At 41.7% G+C, this 24,315-nt stretch overlaps 1 protein-coding gene across 1 annotated transcript in view; it reads left to right on the top strand.

Moving 5' to 3' along the window:
- Positions 1–775: 775 nt before the first annotated feature.
- LOC148026307 (uncharacterized) overlaps positions 776–24,315 on the top strand; it is a 37,446-nt gene continuing 13,906 nt past the window's right edge. The window contains exons 1-8 of the mRNA XM_087690729.1: positions 776–1,298; positions 1,722–1,842; positions 1,958–2,104; positions 18,454–18,500; positions 18,611–18,983; positions 19,363–19,573; positions 19,693–19,836; positions 19,919–20,311. Coding sequence (XP_087546855.1) covers positions 1,017–1,298; positions 1,722–1,842; positions 1,958–2,104; positions 18,454–18,500; positions 18,611–18,983; positions 19,363–19,573; positions 19,693–19,836; positions 19,919–20,311 — 1,718 coding nt within the window. The 5' untranslated portion in view covers positions 776–1,016. The remainder of the gene's footprint in view (positions 1,299–1,721; positions 1,843–1,957; positions 2,105–18,453; positions 18,501–18,610; positions 18,984–19,362; positions 19,574–19,692; positions 19,837–19,918; positions 20,312–24,315) is intronic.

Genomic DNA, 24,315 nt, shown 5'->3' on the forward strand with positions numbered 1-24,315 from the left:
TTTCAACATTCATTCTATGAATTCATAGCCTACCTTCATGCATTCATGATCCACCTTCAAAAAATCCAAGTTAAGGTTAAATTTGTAATATGTGTTTATTGTATGTCCCAATCATAGTTGCACGACTGCAAAGTATCACCACAATACATAATCTTTCAATCACATAAGGTCAGTGTTGCATCAGGCCAACAACTCACTCCAGTCCCAAAGAATTAAGGGTGTCACTATCCACATTGAATCATATCACTTCAATATTCACATTAGCATCATGATGATCACACCAACATTATGAAAGTGTTCAATACATCAATGTTCAGGGCTGCAATCAACATGACATCCATTTTCCCTTTGAGTTCTATAAGATTTTAGTTTGAGTTTATGTAATTGCATTCCTAGGATCGTAATAAGGTTCCTGTTGTGCAGAGGTTGGGAAGAGTAAGACAAGGTTGGAAAATAATTCTAATGCTCTACACTACTTTGCTGAATGAGATTGAAGGTCAAGAATGTGTTTGAGTAGTCAAAACAATGTGCAACACGGTTGTAGACTTTTCGAATAGAATAGAAGAATAGAATGTGTGGTAGCAAGCCATCACTCAACACTCTCTCTCCTCCGATTGCATCGTTGGAGTTTTATTGCTTCACTAGCTTGCCCAAGTGTCTCTTGAACTGGGGGCACATTGGCATCGTATAGGGGGCTATATCACTAGCTCTCCCGAGTCTCTTGAACCTGGGGGGGGGGGCGCATATTGGCCTTGTATAGGGGGCTATATCACTTTGTGTTAGGCTACACAGGTGACAGGCCCTTTTGGGAAAAAGGTTCTTACCAACTGTGTTAGAGTCTCATGTTCGAATGTGGCCAGTTTCGCATTGATAGGCAAGCAGCAGCAGGTACTACACGCGCGTGCCCGGCTTCTCCTCCAATACATACACACCAACCAGTAAGGGAGCGTACCTTGCCGGCATTCCGCCGCTCATGTGTCTTCACTGAACAGAGAACTCGCTCGCTCGCTCCATGAATGCTACTGCACTACCAGTTGCCTGCTGCGATGGCGGCTGAGCTGCATAATGATGATGATGGTGGTGTTGGGTGGGGTGGAGCCATGGCCAACTTCAAGGCGGTTTTCAATCGGGGACGAGGAGAGCTGGATCCTTCTTCTCCTCACGCCAGGAACGCCGCACTGCTGCCTTTCCTTCTCCACGTCTACGCCTGCCACACCAGCCACTTGCAAATCCTCGCCTCCGATTTCCATTCTAACACCTGGCATGCCCAATTGAGCCTTCCCTTCCTCAGAGAGCTGGTACTGCCCTCTCTTCGCGATCTCCTCACTTGCCGACATTAAATTGCAGTAAATAAAAAGTCAAGGTAGCAATCATTTGTGGATAATACAATTATTAGAAATCTCAGCTACTGTGCAGGCAATTTTCTTCGTGATTTTCTTTCTTTGCGGAAACAAAGGAAGCTGCAGCAACTAGTCAAGCTACCACTAACTCATGGATAGTACGATTTTACCTATCAATTGCATTGATCGCAGATTTGCGACATGTGGAACTTAGGGAGAGGGTCTCTGGCTTTTCTGCTGTAGGAAATGGTGTACCAAGAGATTCTTTTCACATGCTTAGAGGACTTATCATACTCTGATTAGTCAAGCATTATATTAAGTGCATCAATTCGGTGTGGTGAACATTCTATCAAACTCATACCCAATGTTATCGGCACACAGAAGGAGAATCTTGGGTGTGCAAGCACTCCTTTGGCTTTTCTTCAAAGTTTAAGTGAGTCATTCTCGTCCGATACAGTAAAGATTGAACTCGGAGGCCCTGCAAGTGCAATTGGGGGCAAAGGTGAAGACACATTTCCTAAAGCCCAAGTTGATACATAGATTGCTTTTATCTTTGGAAACATTTGCATGAAGGTGGGTTTGGCATGTAAACTTGTGGGGCTTTGACTGAAAAGCAGGGGCTACTTCTGCAAAACTGAAGTCAACCCACTCTCAAGGTGGAAACTCAAGGGATTTGGTTCTATGTCTTGAAATGCTAAAAGGACGCAGCGCAACTGATGCTGTTGGGGCTTTGGCATTGGATCTCTATGATGCCTTCATAGAAGGTTTGGGCTTTTGCCTCCATTTTTATCAATGTTAGATTTGGTGTGCTACAAGCACTTTTTGTGATGTGAAAGGCTATTTCCTTTTCAGACTAGCGATTGGTCTCAAAGTATAGTTGCATGATTGAAAAAGCTCAATTATGTCAACCGGAACATCACGGTATTATAAAGCATAGAAGTGAACTTTGAAATGATTGTTGACATGTGATTTGATGCAAGAGGTGTGAGCCAACATTCTTAGGTTGCTATCTCCAAATAAAGTTAGGATTTGTGATTGTGCAAGCTCATAATGCCAAGCAAGGGTGCCCTCATATGATTTAGCCACATTTTCCTTTATATCTTATACATATTTTCAAGGGATCAATTTGGTTTACTTAAAATGGCAAGGATTGATGGGAGCAAGTATGACAAAGAGATAAAAAATATGGATAACACAAGATGCATTGTAAAAGCACATTGGCATGAGTTATGCCTCGCCTGTCCACTCCTTCTAGGAGCCACGTAATGCATTGGTAGTATAAACAAACTTGGGAACACTAGTTGGATACATCGAGCGATGATACATTCTAAATTTACAATCAAAGGAATACAAAATGTTATGGTCTTTGTGGACCTGCATCTTTGGCATTGGGGATGTGGGTGTGATGGGTTGGGCAACCTGTGCTGAGAGGGCTTGGGTCTGAAACATTGAGATTGGTGATAGTAGCTTGAATGATTAATCAACAAATTTCCCTAGAGAAAGTCCATGCCTTGGGATGTAGAAGGTTGGAGCAATCTATCTTGATCTATGTGAAATAATTGTAGAGAGTTAATTAGGAGAGTCGTGCAATTTGGTACAAATAACTAAACAAGGAAGGAAAAGGCCATTTGTTTGTGTGGTGTTAAAAAGTTATTTGTGTTTATGTTTCCAATTGTGAGCCTTACAAAGAGAATCCTTGGAAATCATTCTAAAGCATATTTAACTTCTAGGCAAGAGGGCTAAACCCACTAAGTGCTAGCTGGTCTAGGGACATAAATACTCTTGTAATCTTTGACATGCGACACCATTCTTATAAGTGTCTTTTAAGTCTCTTGTGTCTCATTCTCTACTCATTTCACTCTGATTATGGCATATCTAAATTTCTACATTTCATTGTCTTGTGTAGTACTCTCTTTTCTTAAATTTTTGTTGAAATGAGCATGTTTCACTAAATCAAAGTGTTTCTCTTAAGCAAATCAACGTTACTAGTTTCTTATTGTTATATCCTTGTACATTTGGATGGGCTCTAGTAGCATTAGTCACAATGGTTATGAAGTGACTTGGTGCGAATGCACTAAGGGCACTTCAAGGTTAGGGCAGCCAAGTTCTATTAATAGGACTCAAGGCCCTATTGTGAATATCATTGTGTGATCACCACTCTTGAACACTTGGCCCATAGGGCAATGCCTTCATATACTATGATGTTGTGGATTGGTCGTATGGGACGCTAGTTGTTGGGTGTCAAAATAACAGGTATGCTCTAATACCATGTCAAAATAGTGTGATGGGATGGCATGCACTCATGCCATATTAGAGAGATAGTAGGGTTTGCAGGGAGAAATGTGAGAGGTTGAGAGGATCGAAGCTTAGTCGAGAGTGGAGTAGACAGTGTGGAGAGTGAAGAACGACACCCAATGCAATAGATTGAAAGAGTGTAGAATGAAAGTACAAAGTACAATCCTTAAATCTTAGGGTTGTAAGGGGTGTTCACACCCGAAAGTGTGTGCAACATGATAAGTGCTTGTAAATGTGTAACATAGGTACATACAAAAAAGGAGAATAAGTATGGGGGAAAAAACCTCTCGTACGAAGAGTAAAAAGTGCCCCAGTGTCCTGATCACCGACACTCCTCTGTGAGCGTAGGTGTGAGTGAAACTCAACAAACCCCCCTTGGAGTGAAGAGTGATCAAAATACAAGGGTCATTTGCCACCAAAGGAGATCAAATTTAAAGCATTGCGAAATGCTTCAAATTTGTCACGAGGAAGAGCTTTGGTGAAGATGTCTGCCACATTACTGGTGGTAGGACAATAGACAAGGCTGATATCTCTTGCATGTAGCCTCTCTCTGACAAAGTGATAATGTATCTCAATGTGTTTCGTGCATGCATGAAACACTGGGTTTCGTGCCACTGCAATGGCACTCTGAGTTAGTGAACAAAGGAGTAGGCTCCGTTACAAATACATCTAGATCAGCTAGCAAGCGTCTAATCCATACACATTCAACTGTGGTAGTGAAAGCTGCCTTGTGTTCAGCTTCACATGACGATGTGGCAACAGTGGATTGTTTCTTTGCTAAGCCAAGATATGCAAGATGAGCCAAGAAAGAAACAATTTCCGCTAGTGGAGCGACGTGAATCATAATCACCAGCCCAATTAGAATCACTGTAAGCATGTAAGTGCAATGGTCCCTCCTTGGCATAAAGCAACCCTGCAAGTAACGGAAGACACGCTTGACAGCTTGCCAATGTGACATGCGTGGCCGATGCGTATATCTGCTCAGGGCTGAAACTGCAAATTGTATGTCCGGCCTAGTGTTGCATAGGTAGATAAGGCATCCAACTGTTGGAGCATATGTGTGTATATCAAAAAAATCACTGTCATCATGCAATAACAACTTTAGTCTAAGTTCCATTGGTGTACAGAGTTTGACATCTCAAAAGTTTGCTGCAAATTTAGTTTAAATGCTGAAATCTGATCAGCATGTGTCCCCTGTAATCAAAAGATCATCAATATATAGACAAATGATCAGCATGGATCCCCCCTCTTTGCATACGTAAAGGGTAGACTCAGATGAGTTGTTTATTAACCCTTGGCTGAGTAAAAAAGCATCAATCTTTGCATACCTTGCTCTAGGAGCTTGCCTCAAGTCATATAAAGCCTTTTTCAGCTTGTAAACCAAGTGTTCGGATCCCTCAATTGCAAAACCAATGGCCTGTTGTACATATACTTCTTCATGAAGCTCCCCATGTAAAAATGTAGTCTTAATATCTAACTGATGCATAGTCCATCCAAAGTGGGCAGCCAAAGCAACCATAGACTTGATGGTAGTCATGTTGGAGGTAGGAGTAAATGTCTCCTCATAGTCAATGCCTTTCTTCCATGCATAGCCCTTAGCTACAAGCCTTGCTTTATATTTGTCAATGGATCCATCTGCATTCCTTTTCAGCTTGTAGACCCATTTTGTTCCAATGGGTTTTTTCCCAATGGGCAAAGATACTAAATCCCATGTTTGATTCTTAATGATAGAATCAAACTTAGCTTGCATTGTTGCCATCCAATGCACACTATGTTGTGCATCCTCAAAACATTTAGGCTCCTCATCATCAACTGTACTTGCTGCCATAACAAACTCCATGGTATGTGAAGTATCATGCATACGAGTTTGCCTTCTAGTACGACCAGCCATGGGAGCATCCAAATGACTATCTTTCATAGTCTGTAAATACTTGGCATTTGTCTTGCCTCCTGATTGTGCACAAGCTCTTGCTGAATATTCAGATCAGCCAATGGCTGATTTTCTGCATTCTCCAATGGAGTAGCTAGTTGAACATTAAGTTCACTTGCTGAAACTCCAGTTGAATCACCAAATGAAATGGGCAGTAGCCCTTCAAATACATCACGGGCAGCTTGATATGTGTCAAAACCAGCAAGGGATAATTCCCATGTCTCTCATAATGGCAATTGCTTCTTCTTGGATACATCTCTCGTTTCTTGGTTTAGTAAGAAACAAAGTACAATTGCTACTTCACAACCACAACAGAGTGTGTGTGGCTCCACAAACTACTTGCAGATCTCCATGTGCACCGAATGGCTTAAATACTTATCTATGTTTATAGTCGATTGTCATTAAAACAGTTGTTACCCCTAGTATTCTATGACCCTATAACTTTCCAATGACTTTTTTGCAGTTTGTTTTAGGACCTACTCAAAACACTAACTATAAAACTAGTATATGGCCTAGCAAAGAGTACATTCCTACTAACAAATACCTTTTTAGAGACAGGATCATATAGTCTGTAGCCTTTGCTCTCATTGCTATATCCCACAAAAATGCATTTGACAGCCTTGTTATCCATCTTTTTTCTAAGTACTTGGGGAATGTGTGCATATGCAAGACACCCAAAGGTACGAAAGTGCCCAATAGAAGGTTTCCGGCAGTTTCGAGCCTCAAAAGGCATGATATTCTTTAATGCTTTGGTGGGGCATGTGTTCAAAACATGGCAACCACACATAACAGTTTCCATCCAAAAATTGTGTGGCAAGCTTTTTGCTTTCAGCATACATTTGGCTATCTCCATGAGTGACCGATTCTTCCTCTCTGCAACTCCATTCTGCTGTGGAGTATAAGCAACAGTGATTTGATGAACAGCGTCCTTCTGATTCAAAAAAGAATTCAGCATAGAGGACATATATTTCCCCCCTTTGTCCGAACGGAGAGTCTTTACTTTACAACGAGATTGGTTCTCAACAAGTGCTATCAAAGCCAAAAATGCATCATATACTTCTGACTTTTTCACCAAAGAAAAGGCCTAGCAGAAGCGAGTAAAGTCATCAATAAAAGTCACAAAATAGTAGCATAGGGCCACATATATATGAGTGCACTAACTGTAAACTGGCTATGGCTCTAAAAGCTACATCATGGGGAAACAAAAACCGATGCATTTTTTCCAAAATACGTCCTTCGCATAAATGCTCAGGAGGTCTCTCCAAAAGAGGTAATCCATCTAATATCTATGTACGTTGTAAGAGCATCAAGCTACCATAGTTCACATGCCCCATGCGAGCATGCCATGACTTCACCTATAACATAGCAAGAGTAAGAGTGGACGCTAAGTACACTGGCTGATCAACTGAAAGAGCATCTAGCTCATATAACCCATGACATGGAGTGCCAGTCAAGACCAAAGTCATGTGTTCCTTATCTCTCACCATGCATCTGTCATCATCAAAGATGACCAACAATCTACATCGTGCCAAAGAAGAAATAGATAGCAAATTCTTCTTTATACTTGGCACAAACAAAGCATCCTGTTGGCGGAGAATAGAGCCGTTAATGGCTGTGAGCACAATCTCCCCAATACCTCTAATAGGGTATGATGCATTGTTGTCACACTGTACAAACTTGCCAACGGGTGCGACACCGACAGAAACAAATAAATCTTTGCAAGATGTGATGTGCCTAGAAGCACCATTGTCAAAGAACCAAGTGCTTGCATCCTCAATAGAGCTAAATGCTCTATCAAACCACGAAGAGTCATAACTGCATGTATAAAAACAATAGTCCCTGTTTGCAACAAAGGACGCTGACTTAGTAGCAGTGGAAGGAGGATCAGAAACAAACATCCCCAACTCCTTTTTCTTCTCATTGGCTATACGCTTTCTACACTTAGTGATGTAGTGACCTGGCTTCTTGCAATAATGGCATTTGCCCTTCTTGGCTTCCGTGTCCCCTTGATTGCTTGAATTTCCAGAACTCTACAGAGCATTCTTTGCTTGGCTGCCCTTGCCCTTCTGTCGTGCCATAAAAGCTTACTCAGTGGCTATGACATCCACACCACTGTTTCTTCTTGTTTGCTCCTCCTCTAGAAGCAAATTGACTAGCTGAAGAAAAGTAATCGGCTCTGGGGCAATCCTCATGGTGAGGTCTAGGGCTGTATGAAAGGCCAAGTACGAGGGGCGGCAATGAGTTCAATGTAGTAGATATCAGCTGTGCATCTGAGTAATACTCATCGACATTCATAAGCTGCTCACGCGAGCTCTGAATTTTGTTCAAGTGATCTTGCATAGAATCACCCTCATCCATCTTCAGTGTCTCAAGCTCTTTCTTTAAGAAAGAGATGTGGGTCTCATTCTTACCAACAAACATCTGCTCCAAAGTTAGCCAGGCTTCTCGTGAAGAAGTTGCAGACCGAATGTGAGGGATGATAGACCGCTGAACTGCCAATGCAATCAGTGACAAAGCCTGTGCATCCCATGTATCTCATGTTTTCTGCGTTGCTGATCTTTGGGAAAGTGGCTGAAGTGGAGCAGGCTGAACAGGCTAAGGTGCCCGTTGTCCACATCCTCCTGGAGGAGGAGTAGTAGGAGCCACAATTCCGGGCCTAACTTCTTCTCCGCTTACATAGTCCCAAAGATTCTTCCCAATCAACACATTCCTCATCATGAATAACCAAAGTGAATAGTTGTTACCATCCAATCTGTCCTCTTTGGATACATAGGTAAATACATCACCTCCCTAATTTGCCATGATAATCAATGCCAGAAAGACATAGTTACCTGGAACGAGGAACGGGAACGGGACCCCCTGGAACGGGGGGAACGTCCAAGGTTGGGGAATGGGAACAGGGGGAACGGCACATGTCTTAAGTGCCCCAAATATGCCCTGCATGACCCAAATTGCCCCAAAGAATGTCCCTCTAATTGCCCCAATATCCGTCAATGCATGAAAATGTCCCAAATGTCCCAAAATTGACTCGATTAACCCCATAGCTCCAAATTGCCTTGAATTGTCCCAATTATCCCAATTTCCCTTGAAATTAGATAATATAAGTGGATGAATACCTTGGAATTGAGGATCGGCTGAAATTTGATTCTGATTTGCAAGAGTTGATAATGCATCAAATTTGAACTTTGCATGGACTCCTAATTAGCTTGTGGGTTGTCTTGACACTTTGAATCTTCAACGAGAGAGAGAGAGAGAGAGAGAGAGAGAGAGAGAGAGAGAGAGAGAGAGAGAGAGAGAGATTAGTGTGTGCACATTAGGCAATGGAGATGGGTGAATATGTGGTTGAAGGACTATGACCCAAGCAAAAAAAAACAAAAAAAACACGTCAAATTTCAGTAAATAGGCCTAGAACGACCGTTCCAAACAGGGAACGGCAGGGAACGTTCCCTGGCCGTTTCACCTCCTTGGAGGGTTTGGAACGCGTTAGGCCGTTCCTACAAGCCGGAACGGCCGTTCCCTGTTTCTTTGCAGAAAGAGCAAGAAAGGAGCAAAGTCCAAGATGGACCAACCTAGAAATCTCAAAATTTCCAGAAATTACAGCAAATAGGTTGCTGCATTTCGCAAACTGAAGTTCACTCTGTCAAAACTGTTTGTAATGCATGCAGTCCAAGGTGCATTCAATGCTCAGCAACACTGTAGAAGCAAAAGCCCCAAAATTTCTCGCCCCGAAATGGTAAAAAACAGTCTATTTTAGACTAAGACTGCAGGACATTTGCCAATCTCTAAACTGACAACAAAAACCCCAAATTTTCATAAAATCTCTACACAAAATGTGTCCTAGACACTTGCAAATACAGAGATATGTTACCCAGGCACAATCCTTTTCCTGCGAGTAAGATTTGAAATACAAATTGATTAAAAAATGTCATTTTACCGTGAATTTGACGGTTGTATTGGCTCGTGCTAGAGGTGCATTGGACCATGTGTTGTTGAGGCGTGACGGACCAGTGGTGCTGGCGAGGTTGCAGTCGTATGCAGTGGTATTGGCACCACTGTTAGGAAGAGTGCCTCAGGGCGGCACATTGTAGGGCAGGGTCTAGGCGGTGGCAGGGTCCAAGAGGCGTCAGGTGCTTGAGGTCCAGGCGGCAGGCGGGTGTAGGCGGTAGTGCTGCGGGTGCTGGGGGGTGGGTACCAAGAAGAACACCAGAGGGCGACTCTGTGCAGGTGTTGGGGGCGGAGCATGCAGGTGCACGCCAAGGGCTAACAGCATGTGTGGAGGTGGGCTGCAGTGGCATAGGCTTCCTTGTACTTGTTGTAGATGTTGAGTAGGAGTTGTAGCCCTGGCAAGAGCTCTTGGAGGAGAGCTGAACTCAGCTCTGATACCAAATGTGAGAGGTTGAGAGGATCGAAGCTCAGCTGAGAGTGCAGTAGACAGCGTGGAGAGTGAAGTGCGACACCCAATGCAATAGACTGAAAGAGTGTAGAATGAAAGTACAAAGTACAACCCTTAAACCTTAGGGTTGTAAGGGGTGTTCACACACGAAAGTGTGTGCAACATGATAAGTGCCCGTAAATGTGTAACATAGGCATATACAAAAAAGGAGAATAAGTCAGGGGGAAAAAATCTCTTGTATGGAGAATAAAAAGTCCCCTAGTGTCCTATTGATCACCGATACTCCTCTGTGAGAATAGGCATGAGTGAAACCCAACAAGAAACACAGTGTATGGCAAACCGTGAGAGAAGAAGAAACTCCCAGAAAACATAGAAGAAAAAGAACGATGAATCACTAAATCATGCTAGTGAATCAAGTGGATATGGTAGAGCCGAAGCTTTGAAGCTTCCTGCATTGTCGTGTATGATTAGGTGGCAGTACTACCTGAAGGGAATTTGCACCATGGAGGGAGTGAAACATTGTCCTTTGGCAAGTAGGATATAGAAGGTAACGCTGAAGATGAAGGACAATTATCAAGGGAGTGGAACATAGTCCTTTAGTGTCGTTAGAGTTGAGGAAGAAGATCATCAGGTAAGGACGAGAACTCCAAAGGATGAGGAATCATAGGCGGCTTGCTAGATGAGGTAATCTAACCCCAAATGGGCCAAGAATTGCAAAATGCAGCTTGGATGAAACAATAGATACCTGTCGGAGGTGTTGACAATGTCGGGGTGGGCCTCAATTGCGAAATGTATCTAGTTAGGGAAAGCAAAGAAGGGAGAAGGAAGAAGAGAAGAATGGAGAAGAGAGAGAAGAGGGAAGTAGAGGAAGAAGAAAGAGGAAAATTGGAGGAGGAGGAGGAGAGAAGAGGAGGTGATGGTTAGGCGTAGACTGGGGGAGGGTGGAGTAGACTGGACGGGGGTTGACATTTTCTTGGAAGCTTCTACTTTTAGGGTGGTTTAGTGATGTTAGGCATTCTTACCCATACAAAGCTTGGAATGGGGTCATCTGGATGCTTTGATGGTAGGATGCATTGTCAACAAACTCCACCAAAGATAGGTATTGTATCCATTCCTTAGGTTCCCTATAGTAGTAAGCTTAGTATATCTTCAATGACTTGGTTGACGTGGTCAATATGCCCATCAGTTTGAGGATGATAGGTGGTGCTGAAGGGTATCGATGGCCTCGAATAAGCTCTTCCAAAAATGAGAAGTGAAGAGAAAATCATGATTGCTGATAATCCTTTTCGGTAATCCATGCAGCCTAAAGATCTCCTTCACAAAAATCCTTGTAATATCTTGAAGCCTTGTAGTTGGTTTTAATTGGCATAAGGTGAGCAAGTCATCATATCCACAATGACTATGATTGAGTTGTATTCTCCTTGGACATAAGGTAAACCAATCACAAAATCCATGTTGATAAATTCTTACTTTATTTGCAAGATGTCAAGTGGTTGGATTTCGCATCTTGACGTGCTCTCAGCCTTGACCTATTGGCAGTTCAGACATTCAGTGACATATTTAAGCACATCTCCTTTGAGCTTTTTCCAATGAAAGCTTATTCTTATAGTGTTGAGAGTCTTTGCATAGCCCAGATGTCTTGAGAAAGGAGAATCATAGGCTTCCCAAAGTATCTTCTTCTTGAGGTCTTGGCTCTTGGGATGCACCACCTCGTCTTGAAGTATATAAATCCTTCTTCTATAGAGAAGTCTAAATACTTGGACTTGAACTTAGGGTTTATCTTCTTGGATAGGACTTCTTTTATCATCTGTTAGTACCTTGGATCATTACTTGCTTCCTCCTTAGCTATTTTTATGATTGGATTACTAGGCATTGATACCATGACTGTTAGAGATTTTGCCTTGGAGGGTTCTTCTAAGATAAGGGTATTGAGAAATGCTTTGTGGCTTAGGGCATCCGCAATGGTATTCCCCTTACTCTTGCAAGTTTTCAATCCATCATTGTCTCATGTTTAGGTTTGGTTGAGTAAAGATCCGTTTGAGACTTTTATGGTTGGTGACTAAGGTAAACTTGCTACTAAGCAAATAGTGCCTTCATAATTTCAGAGGATGAATTATAACAAGTAGCTCCAGATCATGGGTAGCATAGTTTTTCTCATGAATCTTCAACTTTCTAGAAGAATAGGCTATCGAACAGTCTTCTTGCATGAGCACATAAATTAATGCAAGAGAGCTTGTATCAGTGACAACTTTAAATTCTTGATTCAAGTCAGGTAGTTTTAGAATAAGAGTTGTGATCTAACTCTGCTTAAGCTTCTCAAAGCTAGACTGCTCAATGGGAGTCTATACAATGGCATTTTGCTTCTTGAGTAAATCAGCCAAGAGTGAGGCAATCAAGGCATAATCTCTGATAAAAATCTTGTGCCATTCTGTCAAGCCTAGAAAACTTTGGACTTCCTTAATTGTCATTGGGGGTGTACATTCTTGTACATCTTTAAGCTTGGCAAGGTATACCGCAACCTCTTTGTCAAAGACTACAAATCGAAGGTACTCAATTTGCTTTTTAAAGAAGCCATATTTCTTCTTCTTGGCATAAAGCTTGTGCATCCTCATTGTTTTAGGAACAACTAGGCGTTGCGATTCATGATCTTCATCCTTCTTTGAGTTTTCAAGATGTCATTGAAGAAGACAAGAACAAAGTCATCAAGATAGGGCCAAAAGATGTCTTGCATCAGCTTGTTAAAGGTTACGGGTGTATTGTTTAATCCAAAAGACATCAAAATGAATTCGTAATGGTTATACCTTGTATTAAATGCAGTTTTTGGAATGTCTTTTTTTTGACCCTTATCTGATAAAATAGCTTGATCTTAGATCTATCTTTGAGAAGATCTTTGTGCCTTGAAGATGGTCAAGTAATTCGTCTATCCTTGGAATTGGATATTTGTTATTGATTGTCACTTATTTTAACACACGGTAGCTGATGCAGAGAGGGAGGGTTTCATTCTTTTGGAATAGCACTGGGGCTCCCCATGGTGAATTACTTGGTTTGATGTATCCTTGGTCCAAAAGTTGCTTGAGTTGCTCTTTCAATTCAATGGCTTCTGGAATGGACATACAATAGGGCCGCTTTGCTATTGATGCAACTCCTGGTGTTAGTTTGATCTCATAATTAACTTCTCTTGGTGGGGGAAGTTTTGTTAGCTTTTCAGGGAATACATTTGCATATTCCCTTAGCCAAGATGATTCTTCATTAATTTCCTTTCCTTGATCAGTCTTATTAAGTTTGATTAGGTAGATAGGTAGTCCTTTTCTTAGATCCTTTATGATTCGAGAAGCTTTTGCTATCGGATTGTAGGGTTTCCTTTGCCTTGAGTGGTTACTAACTCTCCTTTTTGATTTAGGAACGTGATTTGACATTTCCTGCAATGAATATGAGCATTGTTGGGGATTAGCCAATCCATTTTTAGCAAGCATTTGTAAGCTCCTAAATTCATAACTTTGAACCACATGTTAGAAAGATTGCTTCCTAGTTAAATTCCACTCTTTTAATATGTTGAGTAGAAATTGCCTCTTTCCCATTTGCCAACTTTACAAATAACTTAGATGTAGGTTCAGTATTTATTCCTAGCCTTTTTGCACACTTCGGTGAGATAAACAAGTGGGTGCTTTCATAATCAATAAAAATCTTAAAGGTTTTACCTTGGTAGTTTGTTGGGGTTTGGATTACTGAGAATTGGTGGTTGGGGCTCTTCTTGTTGAGAGTAGCATGTACCATTGCTCTTTCCATGTCTACTTCTAAAGTGGAATCTTCACATTCGTTTATTTCTTTATTCCTCCCTTTGAAGATTACTCCATCAACTTTTACTTTGGTGGTTGAAATTGCTCGATTCTAGCCACGAAATTTCCCTTGGTAGATTGTTTGACCTAACTTTGGGTATTGTCTTTTGAAGTGGCCGGGTTTGTTGCAATGGAAACATGTTGGTATCTCCTTGTTGCTGACTGTAGGTACAAAGTTTCCATATGCAATTGTTTTGGCCTTCTTCCTTTGCTTGGTTTGGTATTGCCCTTGGATTCTCTTGACATATCTTCGTGGCCCTTTGTATGGAGAACTTTGTCTCCAAAATCTGCCACTTTTGGATACTGATTGAAGTTCCTGTATAATGGGCCTTGCTTGAATTAATGCATCTTGTAAATCGGATGCATTGCTTCGAGACGAGTATCCAATGGAGGGTTTAGCCAGTGACAAAACTTTGACACTTGTTGGGTGATGTCCATGGCCTGGGCATACTTCGAGAAGGATATAAATCTAGAATAGTAAGCTTCCAAACTTAATCTGGATTGCTTCAAGCTAAAGAATTCATTCATTTTCAGTGTGTGGTGTACTGGTGGGAGGTATCGCCCACGTATAGCTTCCTTAAGCTTTTCCCAAGTAATGGTTGCTTCCACAATCCCTTGGTCCTTGTACCATTGCTTCCACCAAAGTCGGGCTCTGCCCGTCAACTTCAATTTAGCTATCATTGTGTGATTTGTAGGAGCAGTATTTGCAACAACGATGTAATCCTCCATATATTCAATTCAAATTTTTGCTTCAAACTCGATATTCTTTCCTTTGCCATCAAACTTGGGTGGTTTGATTTGCTTGAAAAGGAATTTCTTCTCTTGCGCTTCAGTCAGGATATGCATAGATATGGAAGGCGGAATACCTTGGTTTTGTTAACATTTGCAAGACTAGTTGTACGTCTTGAATGCTTATAATATTTGTCTCTCTTTAAGGTCTTTCTCAATACTTAAATCCACGAATTTTAAATTTATAGCATATGGTTAGTACAAAGTACACTATCTTGTAAAAATTTGAGACTCTTTTATTATTCATAGTTTGCAATAGGGCTAACCGAATTTCTTTATTACATCAAGTAGATAATTTTGGAATCAAGCTAGAGAGAAATTTGGGTTACGACAGTCCTAATTGTGAAATTCAAATACATTAATAGTTTTGTAGGTAGGAGGCTTATTAAATATATTTAGGACTTTGTACTTTTTGGGGGAAATTTGGGAAACCATTTTTACAATAATTGTGGCAGTGTGAGTGTCCTAAAATGGCAATGCTCTTGGTTGGGAGAATTCAGAGCACTTGATCATAAAGATCACCGTTTTGGCAAACTCGTTCTTCGCCTATGTTGAGGATAGGATCTAGATATGATTCTTAAAAGATAAATAGCTTGACCAGCTTAAGGTCTTCCATCCACTTGATTCTTTTAAGGTTTTTTTGAAGGTAGGCAAGCCGATCGGCATTGATGAAGCAATAGACTCCACTTTGCATCCATCGACGCTCTCGATATTATGGCGAAGGATTGTACATACCCTCCAATCTTATGAAGCGATCCTGCCAATCAAAATCAAGGGAGTGCATTGCTGATATAAATATTGTTCAGAATATCAAGGACTTTTGCGAATCTTCATTATTTGGAAAGAATTGTTTTTGCATCGAACGTTTCCTTAAACAAGGTTACAAACAAATCTACCTATACATTAATTCTATTTCGTTTTGATATCAGTGTAACTTGCTTGCTTGAGACATCCTTAGTGGCATGATTTAGTGGTCCATCCAAATGATTTTCTAAGCAACACTGTGCTTGGTACTCTTTCAAGTAACACGAGGTTTATTGCCTAGACTCTCTCGGGAGTATGACTACGTCGACCTCTCTGCTCGTGAGGCAAAGTCTCACTCATTTCCCTAAAATGATATAGAATCAAGGTTCTAATTGACTCTATGGGTCAATATTTTTCTATATTCTAATGCATTGAATTTGTGAAGAAGCTCTTTGCTTATTGAGACCACCCTACCTTAGGGCGGATTTGTCAGGAATCACGCCCTACCACTTCCCTCGATTGGGTAGTTTTAGTTGTCTACTTACCTAACACATTTAAGTTGTACACATAAATCAGCTTCCTTCATTAATCCTTTAGTCATAGTGTTCATTCACGTAATTGAAATCACAACACCCAAACAATGGAAACAACTCTTTTGAATAACAACTTCTTTATTTATTAGAAATTCTTATGCAAGTGTTCATCTTCCGCCCATATGGAAGAACGAAATGAAGACCTTTATTTTTCCAAGATTTCCCCTCTTAATTAGTACCGGGGACTTAGGAAATCCATTCCGAGTCACGTAGGAATTTAGACGAATCCTAGAAGTCTAAGAGTTTACCGGCCAAAGTCCCCCTTGGCACCCTCAACTTCTTTTGCCTGAGGACCCCCCTACGGAGTGACCTCTCGCTATTAGAGTTGGTCGAAAACTCTCCAAGGGGGTAGCTAATCCCCCTTGGAAAAGAGACTCACAACTAGCCTTTTTCCCATTAAGCTATAATTTCTTTACTAAAAAAACTCTTTTACTTAGGTTCCTACTCATGTGTAAATAATTGATCATTAATCTATGGAAGAACCTGGTCTTGTGTTGCATGTGATGGCGTGTTGACCACGTTATCGATCGTATTCATAGCTCCCGCACTCCCTGCTCTAGAATACTGTCTCTTTGCAGCCATCGCAAGTAGGGAGTCTGTGTAGGAGCTTTGACCCAGTCTTGATTAGGAACTCCAAATGGTTTGGCCAGCTCCTCGCAAGACTGAGACTTCATAGGGAGGAAGAGGACTCGTTCCATGGGTATGAGCAGCACGAGAGGTAAACGAGTCTTTGCAATCCGAAGTAGTGCTCTCCTTTGCGATTGATGGTGGCCTCCTCTTGCTCTCTTTGTTCCACTCTCTCTCCTTCACTCTCTTCCTCTCTATTCTCCTCTTCTCTTCATGTACCTCTTCCTTTCTTCTTCTCTACCCCTCCCGTATTCTCTTGTTTTCTTGTCTTCCTCTTCTCTCTTCTCCTCTTTTACTCCTCTTCTCTTCTCTCCTTCTCTACCTCTTTTCTTCTCTCTCTCTCTCTCTCTCTCTCTCGCTTCTCAGCCATGGTGGGTGATCATAAAGTAATAGCCTAAGCCTTTGGCTTAAGCAGCTAAGGCTTTATAGTCTAAGGCTATGGCTGAAGGCTATCAGCCTTATCGAGGCATCCTCTCAACTTGTGTTTTTGAAATGCTATGGGATAGTCAATTGCAGTATTCTTTGTGATGGCTATGAGGGTGGGTCGATGATTGCAAGAGAGGTCAATGATAACTCTGAGAGGGTGGTGGCGCTTGAGATGACAATCCGTCGACTAGTCGACGGATTTTCCTTTCTTTTCCTTTTCTAAAAATTATTAAGGTTTTCAACCTTAAAACCCACTACCCCTTCTAACACTAGTTCATGCAGAAGGTGGGGGGGAGAACATTACAAGAACTCTAGAGGATGAGGAATCACAAGGCAGCTTGGGAGATGAGGGAATTCGACTTGAGATGGGCAGGAATTGCAAAACATAGCTAGGATGAAAAAACTGGTGCCTATTGGAGGTAGTGCCGATGCCAGGGTGGGCCTAGATTGCAAAATGCAGCTAGGGATGATGGCGCCCAGTGATGGAGATGGTTGGCTGATGATGGAGCAGCCTCTTGATAGGTAAATGTAGACCATAGAGGCCACAATCTGCCAAAGGCAAATGTCTAGAGCATGTGGAAGCTGACGCCAGCAAGGAGGAGAGGTCGCTAGTAGGAGAAGTCTAGTCGCCAATTGATGGTTGATGATGTTTGGTGCAGAGAGAGTGTTTGTAGGCCAAAATGCATCTTGGAAGGAAGATAGGGTGCTTGATGCAGGGAAGATGGAGATCTCGAACTGCAATGTCCTCCAGGTGGGGTGTGAGCAGCAATGGAGAGATGGAAGAGAGTGATAGAACGTCGGAAGGAATGAATGTGGGATCGGATGAATGGCTGGATCAGTGCCGTATTTATAGGCACATACTATCTCAAGTGTTGCCCACTAAAGTCTCTCAGCCGACTCTCTTGGGAGGCATCTAGAAAGCCTTTTTGGGGCTGTAAATGGAAACCAAAAATAGGAATGAAGGAGGGAAAATGTATTGGATGACTTGGTTTCTCAACATTGGGACATGGTTGTGACCTGGTTTGTTGCTAGCCCCAAGGCTTGGGTGCAAGCCGACTTGGGTGCTAGCTCCAAGGCTTGGTTTGTTACAAGAGCAGTCTCTAGCTCTTTCAAATTTCATATTCATAGCCATTGTTGTTATTCAGGGAAGGCTTATATAGAGAAAATGGAGGAGCAAATTTTGGATAAGAATGTTTCCCCAAAAATATGCAGTCTGAATCCCCACATTCAGGTGATGAAATAGATTCTCAGCTAGTACTATGGAGAAACAAGATGTATGTATATATTTCAGTCAGCATTCACCACTTTCAGTGGCATTGTTGATGTCTTTGTTTATTTTAAGAAAAGTTTAACAACTTTGTTGGAATTCCTGTAAGGACAAGCTTTACCAGTCAGTCAAACTATGTGGTATACGAGTCACAGGTTACACCTTCTCTTTCTTCTTTCTTGATTTTGTCCTGTTTGCCTGATGTATTACCAGCACGACGACAGGCGTTGGAGCTTGAGGCTAGTGTTGAGTGTGAGAAGGTTAGTATGGATGTGAGACACTAGCCATATTGCCTTCTTTTCTTTATCATGGTTTAAACTGTACCTACATATTGTTTTGGCTAAAGATATCTTAACTTGTGAGCCTGCAGCACAGGAGTACAGATGTTTTGAATGCAATCCTCCAAGGGAAGGCTGATTCTATCCATTTTAGACAGAATACACTTCCAAATGTCACCCACAGTGAAATACAGCCTTCTTGGTCAAACACTTCTTCTCCTAATATATTGATGCCTACCCAATCACATGTTCCTTGTGCGAGCTTAAATATGGAACTTTCTCCTTCCATGCCTTCTTCAATACCACCGGGAACTAGTGATTATTCCCCAGGCTATAATGTTGCTTCAATTGGAAAACCGTATATGGTATGCAGAGGCACAGCTCCAAGGAAGCAGAAATCTTCTCGCAATACAGCATTGACATTATCAGGGGAGAATAGTTACTCAAGGACTGCAAAAAGAACAGGTGATTACTTTTATTTCCTTACCCCTTCATATCGTGAGAGCTTTCATGCTGTGCTAATTGTGTGTTCCTGATATGCAAAATGCACATCTATATTTTCCCCTCTTCAAATGCACAACCACACATTTGCATACAGAATACGCACAATGTTATGTAAGTAAACTATCCAACACATGTAAATGTGTGTTATGGTATGTCATATGTACACACACATGTATGAACGTGTACGCTTGCTTGTGCACACATATGGATGCATAGACTTGTGTATGTTTAAACACAACCATAACACACAAGATAAACACCATTTGCACATATCTTCTTCATGTCTGCAGCATAATAAAAACTGTGATAGATTTTAATGGTTCTCATGTTTGCAAAATAGATAAAATAACAAAATGTAATGTCGAGGGTGATACTGATGAGGGCTGTCTTCCGGCACCCAACATTTTTGTGCCTACAAGCTGTGATGGGCACGCTGAAGGTTGTAATTTGGAGAGTGGAAACCGGAAATTTCGAGAATTAGATTCGGATCTTCTAATGAAGATAGACTCAGGGGGAGAAAATAGGAGTGCAAAAACTGATGCTTGGGCCAGGTACTATATATGGATGAACACATCTTTTAGTAAGTGATAGCTAGAAGTTAATTTGTCTTCTTTCATTAGTTGTTCTCTTAGTATGTAGTATGACTTTTGGCAATACCATGTTTATGAAGGCGACATTATACAGAATGGCGAAGAAGCTGTGGTTTGCCAGAAAGGGAGATTGAAGACTTAAGTTTTCCTGAGTTTGCTGAGAGTCTTGTCAAGTTCTTTTGTATGGTGAAGAAGCGCAATGGAGATCTGTTTCCATCAGAAAGGTATCGCTTGTTTTCATTAGAGCCTGTTCAAGAGTAGGACTTGCAGAGCTTTAAGGGATTTCATTTTGTGTCCATCATGCAGTTTGAAGGCCATGTATAGGGGTTTTGCACGGATAATTCAGTCACACTACAAAAGACTTACTTTGCAAGGCAGTTATAATGGCCCAATTGTAGATGCAGGTAAAGACATTATTTTTGAGAAAGCTCGCATATCGTGTATAGAGGCCATGAAGCACAGTCTATTGCAGGGGGCTGGTGGAAGCAAAAGGAGAAGGCTAGATGAACTGGAACCCACTTATGCAATTGACATATTGGCATGCTCAGAAAATCAAATGGATACACCAAAAGGACTTTGCAGAAGACTTTGCTATTATGCTATCCACAAGTTTGGTATCAATGGTAACATGGAGCTTTATGACACAACAGATGTGGAATTTCAGAAAATTGTCAGTGATGAAGGGGATGTCTATTGGGAGTAAGTTCTATCAAACATGTTTGTTTATTGAGGAAGTTTGAACAGTCAAAATGATGTGAGTTTGCCTTCTTGGTAATTTGGTCTTAACTATACAGTTAGTCGCTAAATGTGCTAAGAGAGATGCCTGTCGTCGACTTTTGAACTGACCCATCAATGCTTACTGTAAGGAGCTTAGACACTCTTTCATCTATGACAAAACAATGAGCTTCCTTACTTTGCTCTCTTAAGCTTGGTTTTGCACACGAGCTCTCATTGCATTGTTATTAATTACAAGATACTCAACAGAGTCATTTAATTGAGGCTGGTATATTTTAAGTTGGAGGTACCAATCAAGCAGCCTACTCAGGCATACATATTTGATTGGAGGATTCATACCTTGAGTTCCAGGACTCTGAGTTGGGTGTTCAAATATTCTGTAAACATTCCCACAATATGAACTCTCCAAATCTGTAAAGACTCAATGATTTGGGTGCTACGATAAGGTGAAAGGGAACAGATACTTGACTAAAGTGGTCATATGAGTTGCCTTTTGATACCTTCACATTAGCCAGGATAAGTATTGATTGTATACTTGAATGCAAAACCTCGGTTCAAACAACAATAGGTAATTTTGCCATAGTTGAGAAGCAACGTGATGCAGTGTGGAATCATCTATTCTGAAAGTGTCCAATGCTTAAGAGTCAACTTTCAAATGAGGGATTGTTTGATCAATATTGTGTTAGACATTTGTTCCAAAATTACCCAAGTAGACCAAAGCTAGATTGCGAGTAGACAGATGCAGTGGCATTACAGTTTAACCTTCATTAGCTCATTTCAAACAGCCCCAAACTCAAAATGCTCCTAAGTTTCTGTGTCCCATAAGCAAACATCCAAACTTTTGGTTGGATCCACATCTATAAGTAGAGAGGCTGCCTAGCCACTAATTGATCCTATTTTGTAGATTTCCAGTCTTCATCGGCTGGCACCCTGTTCCACTGGTGTCTACATCCTGCATGGAGAACACCTCAGTTCATAGACTGTGTATCCAGTCTGCCCTATCTGAGGTGCTATATTGGTAACTGTTGCCCATCATCTACATACAGTTCTGGAGCTGTCTTCTCCTGCATTTGCTACTGCCAGCTGCTACCCACATCAGCCCAGAGCCATCAGTCCCCGTTGGTCTCCAGTTTCAGCCTGCAGCAGGCTTTGTTTGCTGCTTCCTGCTGCTGCCTAGCACTCTACCACCCACCTGGAGCCATTGACTTGCAGGAGCTGTGTTTGCAGCCTGTTCTACATTTTTGGCCACTTTAAGAAAGTCTTTCCACCTGTGCAGACTGCCCTGCTGCCAATGACATTCATCAGCCTGTTCAAGACAGATTTCTCACTCTGATTTGCATTTACAGCAGCTGATTACCATCAGAAGCTGGTTGCTTTGATTCAGCATCCATTCAGAGTATGACACACTCTCCAGTTCATCTTTGCCCTGGTCCACTTTGAGAGACAGAGGTTCGAGGTTATTGTATAGCAAAGTGTATTTTTAGTATTCGTTCTTATTCACTTTGAGTTACTCTTTTTGATTTCTACTGTTTATCATTGTGACTTGCCGTACACTTTGTGTTTATTATCTTTGCTTGAGTATTTCTTTGCAAGGTATTAGATCTAGGTACACTTTGAAGAAACCTAAGCCTTGATTTGAAAGCTCGACATTGAAGAGAAGTAAGAATGCAAAAGGAATGATGTCTTCATCCTTCTCATCACCAAAGCAATCTCCTTCAGAACCATCAAAGGTTGAATAGGAGTGGCACTTAAAGCTCTCTCCTGTTGAGCCTTTGACAGAGAGTGATATGGTAGATTGGTACGTGCAAATCAAATTGTACAAGATCGCTTGAGAATAATATGAGAAGTACTTGTAGAAAGATCCATCAAACCTAATTCACCTCAATTAGCCTTCGGCTTATGTGCATAAGTCAGAGGATCTTGCAAGACGGTCAGAGTTGCATATTGGGATGGAGTGCCCAATTATAGAAGGAAATGTAGAATAGGTACCAGTTTTCGATCAAATTTCAACATCATTGATGAAAGGTGAACAAGTCTAGAGGGCCCGATTCAGAGATATGGTTGTCTCAGACACCATCGGGCCGTTCCTTGAGATCTACTTCAATACGCTCTGATGCTTTGGTTTTTAGTAGATGAGGTCAATGCTCTAGATTGAGCTCGGACGGAGGGAGTGATTTTGGGGGGGGCTGTGGAGATGTGGATGATGTGATCCTGTTGTCGCCTCTAGAAAGGGGTGCTACTCCTCACTCTCGTACATGTTCTAGAGAGGGTGGCTTAGGTGGGTATTGTGGATGCACCAATGGAATGTCTTTGTCTTGTCATTTTGGTGGATATGTGTCACCTCCAGGATTTGTCACACCTGTGACATCTACTCCAGTGACTCCAACTTTTGCTCAATTGTCCGCATGTGGTACCCCTATGGGTGCTACTCTGAGAGATACTACCTCTGTGGGTACACCAGATGTACAGGGGTCTCCTGATTATGTCTAGGAGCGCGGTCATAGGTGGGAGAGGATACACCTTAGGCGTACCCCAGATGGATATGGATATCTCGTAGATGATAGGATAGGTGCTTTATTATGAATGATGAGGGAAGGAGGGTGATATCTCGCATGAGAGAGTTGTGCCAATATGTTTTTCGACACAACGTCTTAGACCATTGGAAAAACATATCCGAGGGGAGCAAGGACTATATAGTGGCATCCTTGCATGATGAATTTTCGGCACCTATCACGGTAGAGGTTTTCCACTGGGTGGGTGATGGAGTGTATGCGTGCATACATGTCACATAGAGAATCGGACACACACAAGGCACTCAAGAGTGGCACCTCAAAGCCCGAGTGGCTAGGAGGTGACTAGACACAAATGATTGGTAGAGACTCAAGGAGGAGGCTACAGATTCTCCAGAACGTTGGCGACAGAGCGGGAGGCAGCAAGGGCACGATTGGAGGTAGGGGTCGTGCATCATCTGGGGAGTGGTGGCCATAAGAATTTTTCAATTTCTAGTTCTTCCTTCATTTCTCCTTTTGTATTTTAGAGTACTAGTGTAGATCATGAAGAAGATCCATTTTAGTAGGTAAACACAAGAAGAGGTGGTTATGAGAAAAAGTCAAGTAAATCTTCTTTCAGTTTTCTTCTACAAGTCATTTTCCTTTTGGTGTTCATCTTCGCATTCACAAGATCCACCATCAATATTCCACTTTCCAACATTTTCGTTTAGTTCACAAAATCTTTCCACTTCATACACTCCACATCCATCCACACCACAATTTCAAATCCCACCCATCAGACTCTTTCATTCTGGTATACCTTCACTCATTTCTCCATCTATTGCACCACATACTAGAGGGGATACCATCAAACTTAGTCACTTCTCATTTCTCTAGACCTTTTTGCACAATTCGGTGGTGGAGGTGCACTATTGTTGGGGCTTTATCCCCCAAACCAAGCACCTTGGGATATCTATTCGCAAGGGTTACCTATTGAAGCATACCCCCTCTCCCGTCTCCCCTCTCCCCTCTCCCCTCTCCCCTCCCTCCTTTCCCTATCCCCACTCCACATCCCACAGTGCACCTTCTCTCCCCCTTTACCTAGTGGACCTTCTGGCTATATTCTAGTGCCTAAGACTATAGTTGGGTAAGGATCTTAGATTCTAGTGCTTTCTTCTTTGGCATCTTTTGGAAGAGCATGTTCTATTCATGCCTTTCTATCACACTATCCTTATCATACACATGTAAGTTTACAATCAAGAATGCATTCACATATAAGACTCGTTTTAATGGGTCTAATTATACCACTTGGTCAAATTTCATGAGGCAGGTTTTAGATTCATAAAACTTATGAGACCTAGTTTAGGCATTGGACCCCCAATCAACTCGTCTAGAAGTTGCCTCCTCTTGGAAAGCACAAAATGCTTTTGTCAGTTGAGTAGATGCAAGGTCCTTTACTAGAATTTCTCACAAATACAA

Source organism: Lygodium microphyllum, chromosome 13, assembly GCF_053477565.2.
Source record: "Lygodium microphyllum isolate KBCC chromosome 13, Lygodium_microphyllum_v1.1.10, whole genome shotgun sequence".
Classification (NCBI taxonomy): Eukaryota; Viridiplantae; Streptophyta; class Polypodiopsida; order Schizaeales; family Lygodiaceae; genus Lygodium; species Lygodium microphyllum.